The sequence below is a fragment of the Acanthochromis polyacanthus genome, chromosome 15, assembly GCF_021347895.1.
Source record: "Acanthochromis polyacanthus isolate Apoly-LR-REF ecotype Palm Island chromosome 15, KAUST_Apoly_ChrSc, whole genome shotgun sequence".
In the NCBI taxonomy this organism is placed as follows: Eukaryota; Metazoa; Chordata; class Actinopteri; family Pomacentridae; genus Acanthochromis; species Acanthochromis polyacanthus.
The window spans coordinates 4,575,483-4,583,585 of record NC_067127.1 but is presented as its reverse complement, the minus strand read 5'-3'; the positions used below and the strand labels follow the sequence as shown (position 1 = coordinate 4,583,585).

The following is an 8,103-nucleotide window of genomic DNA, read 5'->3' as shown; positions in this document are numbered from 1 at the left end:
CGCATCAAAAGAATGTTTCTGAGCTTTAAAAACAAAATAAAGAATGTTAAATGTTCCAAATGGCATACAGTTGTGATTACCAAGCTACTTATTTGTCTATGAATAATATCTGGGAGCCTCATTCTCTTCATTCATGTCAATTTTTTTTTCATTTTCATGAGGCGAATCATATCATATTTGTCCAATGCGTCTCCCTCTTTCAAAACTCACTTTTCATTTATTTTCAATAAAGATTTCTCAACGTGAGGCTCCATTCACACCAATCCGCATCAATATCTGCATCATAATGTTGCAGTCGCGCTGGGCTCTGGCTGTTGACAAGCAAACACTTGCAATTGCCAGATAAGAGCTCGAGTGGTGCCATTGATTAACCAGGGACTTCATTATGGTGGCTGCCATTAACAAAGCAACCCCATTGATTCAGCCACTGAAATGGCTGTGAGAGAAATCAGGGGAAGATAACTCAAAGAGCTGCGATTTATATTGGATTCACTGCAGGAATCCCAACACTGCTGCAGCAGCATGCAAGACAATGAGCCTCTGTGTGATCCACCTTTTTTTTTCTTTTTAACTCTGTGCCCTAAATTGCTACTTAAAATATCCGAGTGTCACAGAGCATTACCTCAGCTATTTTTGTTGTAATACTTAATGTCCTGCTGCTTCTTTGAACGGAGGAGGTTTATAATAGGTGGATGCCAGTAATTCTTCATCAGCCTCTTTAGGATAAATACCAGGCTGCTGCTAGATCAGTGAGAAAACATGTCAGCTTGGTAGACAGGAGGAGACACTTTACTGGATATGAATCAATGCGCCTGTATGCTCTGCCCGTCATTTCAGGGGAAAAAAAGGCGCATTGCGTAATACTGTACTTGAAATAGCTGGTGTCAGAAGTAGGCCTATGTCGCTGTTGCTCGCTCTGAGTGCTGGATAAATGCAGGGCAAAGGGTGGAGGAGAAAGGAGAAACAGCACAGCGCTGTGGACCGAGTCGGTACTTTTTCAGGACATGAATAATTCCAGACAGCCGATAAAATACAGCTGACACATTCAGCCAGCGGAGACTCAAAGGACAATGAGTCCACAGGAGGAAATAGAAATCGTTAAGTTTGTGTAACTGGGTGTAAATAACACATCCGTGATTAATAATTCACAGCTTTGATAGCGGTGTCCTGGAATAATCCGGCCGTTTGAAATAATAAATATTCATCAATGTAATTATATAAGAGGCTTTGATCGCGTAAAATGCGAAAAAAAACGTCAAATCTATGCATGCACAAGGTCAGTTTGGCGTTTTAACATGATTTATGTCTGGATAATGGACCGCCTCGTGAATTCTGTCTCGTGACGCCCCGCTTTCTAACTCGGCCAATTTTATCTTTTCATGCTCGCCTCTAAAAATATATAAAAGGGCGCATTATTTTTGCAGCATTAAAGCCTGAACGTTGCGCGCCACAGCCACAGCGAAGTTGTGCTCAAAGCGACGCACCTCACGGGTCCCACATCGCCTTTAGAGGAATCATTTGATAGCCCTATTAACTTTCATGTAACATTGTTTCTTGAAGGCATCCACAGCAAGCGCCTCAGTGTCATTACTGTGAGAAATGTGCTTTCATACTGAACGTCTTTTACAGAAGTCCTGGAAGCTGCATAGTCCTGGGAAAGCGTCTGAACGCGGAATAAATGCGCAAATTCAGCTTTTTCTACTAGATTATTTTTCAAAAATGGTGTTATGCGTTTTTATGCGTGACTATTTCTCAGTAAAGATTAAAAATTATCTTCGTGTTTATAGTTACGCGTCAATATTTTGCCTAAACGCGCAATTACGCGTCACATAAATGCGTCAAAAAGGTCCCCAGCTAAGATTTTCTCTATTAAATTAAATCTAAATGTTAGATAATGTTTTTAAAAGTACGTTTGACTAAAGCCACATTTTCCTGTCTTTCCTTTTGGACTAAAACGAGATGTTTTAAACTCCAGAGAATTACCTCCCTTGCAGGACCTTCGGCAATCCATTCAAGCCAGCAAGTTTGGAGAGCGTGTTGAGTTTAATCAATTCATAACGTCGAGATGGAGCCGAACTCACTGAAGGTAACGTTTGTTATCAACCGTCGATTTATTTCGTTTTTGCGCTAATCGCCACCTAACGCAAACGGCACCCGTGCGCCTGATCCTGAAAACTTTGACACGCCGCATTTAGTATGACCACATCTGTGTCATATGTTGAACATCTAAAAATAGTTACCTGATACTAAATGTGTGCAGAAAAACTGCGATGTGCTGTTGTGAGCTTAGCCAGCCGTGCGTAATGAAGCAGGAGCCTTTGAAATGTTTGTGTCGCCTTGATTTGTTTGACTTGATAAAAAACATTCATTAATTTCCTCTTATTTTGTCTTTTTTTTCCTCCTCTCTCTCTACAGTGGGTGGGCTCGTCTTGCGGTTTACATGGACCATATATATTCTATAAAGCCTTTAAATTTAACCGGGACGGCAAACCGAGAATTCTGTCTCTCGGAGACTTTTTCTTCGTCAGATGTAAACCGGAGGATCCTATTTGCATAGCAGAGCTTCAGCTGCTCTGGGAAGAAAGAACAAGCAAGCAACTTTTATCAAGCTCCAAACTTTATTTTCTACCAGAGGATACTCCCCAGGGACGGACGGTCACTCATGGAGAGGTAGGAAATACGAACCGCTTCGTGCGTAATTGTGGATCAGTGGTGTGCTGTTTTTGTGTGTGTCGTGTTTGTTCTCTTCGCTGGGCTTTTATTTAACAGCATCTTTACCGCATTAAGAGTTGGCAGCGCTTGTTTCTGCCTGACGGAGGCGTTCAGAAACACCTACAACGTTTTTTTTACTTCTCTAGTTTTACTTTAGCCTATTTGTCCATTGTGGTGTCAACTGCTGAATGTGCACTTGTCCAGCTGCGCTCAATAAGGCTGCCGCTGCGCTCTGTGAGGTTAATTGTGTTATAAAGGGGGAATATCCGCAAGAATCCTGCGCCTGGGCTCTGTCATTTCATTTCTCGGTAAAAGCGTGTCAAATGCTGACATATGGGCGGAAATTGCGAAACGGTAATGAATGCATGGGATCAAACCGGCTCAGATCGCTCGCTACGATAGTTATTAGATATTTTGTAATGCCGCCTGGTGTTGAAAGAGGCAGAGGCGAGTCATAAAAGCGTGGCGGAGCGAAGCCAGCGCTGACACGTTTTAACTACTCTCACCGCTTTGCATAATTTTTCCATGTGAACGTTTCCATCCGTCACAATACCAGATATTGTGTCGAGGCTGCGCGTAAAAATGAAAAAAACAAAACCCGCCTCGGTGTTGCTGTTTGTTGGCACAGAAATGCAATAGTTATGATTGACTGTGGCCATATGTGGCGCTTGTGATCCGGTTACACCGTGAATGGCATTACTCTGATTATTGAGTTTTTTTTCTCCTCGTCGGCTGTAAAACAAATGATGTGTTGTTTTCTCTCTGATATGGCAACAGCGCTTTAATTACCACTCTGTGCTTTTGATCACTTGCGGCTGCGTGGAAATAATTCTCTGCTGCTGTTATATTGTTTATAGGGAAGGACAAAGCCGTGTTTGTACTTGACTCTTCCGCTGATGGTTTACTTACATTCTTTCCTCTTGAGTAATAGAGTGGCTATCACATTTCCCTTTCATGAGAAAGGTGGCTATTTATGGGGCCGCCGCTTAGCCAAGCCATCATTTTTGGTAAATCTTCTGTATCATCTGCTTCGTTTTGCTCTTTAACACGCTGCAATTGTTTGGTAATTACTTTGAGTGCATGCATCGCGAGGCTACACTTGCGCAACGACATGTCAGCTCCGCCCCCTTTCCCAAAGACTTATTTGCATTGCAAAGTGCTTACATTCCAGTCCATTGGGCAAATCTGGAAAATATTATATTAACTACCAGAAGGTCTGCCAGTGCAAATGAAATCTCACATATTTGTCACATAGAAGTGGAAAATGGTCTGCTGCAGTGTGTTTATTAACAGAGCAGTATCATAAAAAGCTATTTCCCTGCATAACTTATGCACTGCAGCACCCAATCTCTTGCTTTTTTTTTTGAAGTTGCACAGATTACAGAATAGGCCTGACACTTGAATAATATGATTTGGTGATGATATGTTTAAGTGCATTGTAGGTGCCTGCAGGCTGACCTCAATTAAAGGACTTGTCAAACGTTCTGCTCTCAGCAAATCGGACTACTTACTGTATATTACACAGTGGAAATTGCCCTGACAACTTCGAGTCAGTTTATGACCTTCACTGAGCCCATTCAGATTCTCGCTGACTTTGCCCCATAACACTAATCTGCACTGCATGATTCAGCGAGGAGCGCTTACAGATGCAACCCATAATCCAAAAAACAAACAGGAAGGGTAAACCAGCCCCCCTGACACACACGTACACACACGTACACACACAGGCTACGACATTAAAAGCCATTTAAACTGCGCCCGAGTGATGTATGTGAGAACAAACGTTGGGGAAGAGTTCATTTTTAGCCACACTGAGAAGAAGTGGAATTTATAAACCTCACATTAGTCATTTTTCTTTGGGACCGGTAGTGTATAAAGACAGATTAATGGCTGTGGAGCTGCACTGAACTGTAAATCTGTAATTGACTGGCTGGAAATCAGGAGTTCAAATTAGCTTAGTGACTCATACAGATATGAACTTGATAACTTACAGCTCTCAGGAAGTGTGCTGTTTTCACAAGGTTTCAGTGCTAAATGAGCACAGCCAGCGTCAGGAGGTAAAGCCACAACTTGCCACCGCCACGGCTTGTGACATTTATTCTTAGATCTTATTAGATTTGCATATTTTTTTTGTACAAATAAATAAATCAGCGTGTGACTTGAGGCATGTAAACAGCTGCTCCTTTTTCTCTGAGAGATCACGCCTTGTATCTGGTAGATGGCTATTATCTTAAGCCTGCAGCCAATATCCTCCAAATACCAAAAGGCAGGACTTTTCTGGAGACATCAGAACGGCCTTATATTGAGCCAGCTCTCTAGAATTGGATTACTGATTCACTTGTGTTCTCAGCGCTGAGGTATGATGTAATTTCCTGGTTATTTCTCAGGTATTTGTTTGCTCGCAGCCTCTCCTGCACTCTGTTTGCTGTGTTTTTGCTGTGCTGTGCAGTGACAAGAGGAACCAACCCATGACCTACTGTGCTTGTTTTTCTTCTGTCACGGGGTTGGAGGTCAATTCCTTTTAAACGCAGCCAGCTTTAAATCCAGTCAGCTTTGGCTGGAAATAAAAATAATGATTCATTGAATAAACGCAACTCGAGGCGCCTGTGTTTGCCGAACGATTGATAAACAGATCCGGGGGAAAATTTATTAATCTATTTATACCGGGTTAATTATTAAGTCCATATGTGGAGGAAGCTCTATTTTTCATTCTGTCTCAGCCTGACAAGCGGTGTTTACCCCCACCAGTTGAGCTCGGCTTGCTCTTTAAACAGGCTTTGTGTCGGGTTGCTCACCCATTATGACAAACCCTCTATTGGGGCCTCTGCTCTATTTGTCTGCCTGCAAACTGCCACTGACTAAACAGTCACATGTGTTTTAAAACTCACTGAGTGACACATTATTTCTTGTCACTCCGAATGGCCCGCCTCTGCTCGCCGCCTGTAATACTTTCTGTTTTTGGACTCCCTATTTCAGGAGAGAGCTGTTGTAAGATAACAGCTCACCACACACACTACACCCACTTATTGTATCCTCCGCTTGAGGCGCTTAATTGCTTATGCTTATCTTATACTATATATCCCACTTTACTGCAAATACAGCACGGCGCTCTTAATGGGAATTCACAACCGCAGAGAATATTTCTGGATCATGTTATATTAATGTGCTATTATCATCACCTCTGATTTCATCTGACCTCTCTTCTCCTCTATTCTGTCCCTCTAGCTGACAAGGCTTTGGCACACACACACACACACACACACACATGCACAGACACACTGACAGGCTGGGGACTGCAGCAGTAGGCCAGTATTGATTGCTGTGGAAAACACTTTGGCATTCATCCAGAGCCATTTCTTCAGTGCATGGCAGTAGTCCATGCATGTGTTTCAGTGCTTGGAAAGCCAGCTTGTAGGGAAATTAGATTGTATTCATTTGCTGCTTCTTTGATTTTTCCTAAGGGAAAAACCCTGAATGGGTAATTCAGGCATCTGGGATGCTAGTTGAGTTAAGTGTAAGTGGCTCAGATATGCGACCAGCATTTTGATGGATAAGGTCGTTGCTGCTGAATGCCTCGAGTGTAAATGTGATGTGGCACATTTTTACAGTGATCTCTCGGTCCATACTGCTCTCTTGTCTTGGCCAGTCTGTGCATTATACCAAATCTCCCCATTCACACAACAATGGCAGGAATTTGGAGGTAGAGGTGGGGGGCAAAGGGGTGGAGGTGGAGGTGGTGTGTTTGAGCGTGCACGTGTGGCGTGCACGAATGTATGCCTCCTCCTGCCGCAGAACAAGTCATTAACTCTGAACACTGCCCTCCAGTGAATTCCTCACCACTGCTGAAATAGCATGTAAATTATTACCAGCTTTTTAGGATAGTGTAATTTAAAACCTTTAAAATGTAATACCCTGGACTTCAAAGGCCATAAAAAAGCCCCACAAACATCCTGATTCTGATTCTTCTCAGCCAAACTGTTTTGTGTCTTTGCAGCCTAAGTAATGATATGTTTCAGCAGTGCCTGTTTGTCAACACACAGAAGACTTTTGGTGCTCTTTAGCTCGGTTTTTTCCACTTTGTCATTGACTAACCACTTGAACAGGCAAACATTTGCCTTGATGCATGACTCCAGTGCCCCCAGCTACAGTGGATCGTTATTATAACCTTTGAAGAGAGAGAAGCCACAGATGAGAGGCTCTTGCTTAATGCTCCAGACAATGTTTTTTAATTTTTAACTGCAGTTTCTTAGAAGATGCTTGTGGAATCATCATGCATTAAATCTCTCCCTTTTCTTTTGTTTGCGTGTGCATTTGCTGAAATACAAGGATACAAAGCTGCAGTGATTCGAGGGAGCTGACGCAGCTTTTTTGTGGTGTCACCTTACATGATGGATGCCTCACCCACTTTGAGAAAGGCTTTGAAAACTCCTGTTATCTCACTATTTTTCTCTGTCATTATAGCTGCAAAAGAATGCTAAGTTCATATATCACCCCAGCTCATGTAAGAGCAATCTCTTAATGGAATCGGTGAATAAAAGATGAGTTCAGCACCCCGCCGGTATTACAGCAACTTTTATGCATACGAATAAACTGCATGAATTAAGTGGCAGAACATTATGTACAATAATTCTCACCTCCTTTAAACGCAGCGCCTTGAACTCTTTGTAGTCTTGAGGCAGCCTCAAAAACATATTCTAATTCAATTGTGCCTGGCTTTGCTCCTCAGAGCTCCTCTTTAATTCCCAGATAAGTTTGTTTTGGGACACTGAAGCCAAGGTCAGTCATGGGGAGGGGAGATAGATAATGAACTCATATTGTGTTTCATACCCTCGTTCTCTCTCTCTCTCTCCCTCCATCTTCCCCTCTGCTTCTCCTGCTCTCTGTCTCCTCATTGTCCATGTCACCATGTCCATTACTCAATTACTAATCTCCTTTGGCCTTAGGAATTCCAGCGCTGACCTCTCCGAGGCAGCAGGCTGAAACCTTCCCAGCATGACAGGGCCACTGTGTGTGCGTTTGAGTGTGTGTGCGCCCACATTATAGAAAGACACCCACCCGCTGGGAGCGTGCACCTCTTGACTCCCAAGCTGAAAGTCCTGTCTGAGCGATGAGACGCTCCGCCGCAGAACGCTGACAGTCAGGAATGTCTGCCTTAATGCTGGCGCACAGCGGCGTGGATTTCTCGCGGGGAATTGTTCGCGGCGATATGGAATATTTCAGGGTGCATTGTTTCTAATTGGATCACCAAATATAGAATTGGGAACATCCCTTATGTGCTGTTTCGCCACCAAGTACACAACTGCATCCATATAAATTGAATGATATGGATTTTAGCGAGTTTAATTTCAATGAGATTGCCGGAGTCATGGGTTGCTGGAACAGAGTTATCTA

The 8,103-nt window shown here is 43.0% G+C and overlaps 1 protein-coding gene across 1 annotated transcript in view; it reads left to right on the top strand.

Annotated features, from left to right (window-relative positions):
* Positions 1-1,782: 1,782 nt before the first annotated feature.
* arid5b (AT-rich interaction domain 5B) overlaps positions 1,783-8,103 on the top strand; it is an 86,320-nt gene continuing 79,999 nt past the window's right edge. Inside the window, 2 exon segments of the mRNA XM_051959945.1 lie at positions 1,783-2,086; positions 2,416-2,670. Of these exon segments, the coding sequence (XP_051815905.1) occupies positions 2,066-2,086; positions 2,416-2,670 (276 nt within the window). The 5' untranslated portion in view covers positions 1,783-2,065.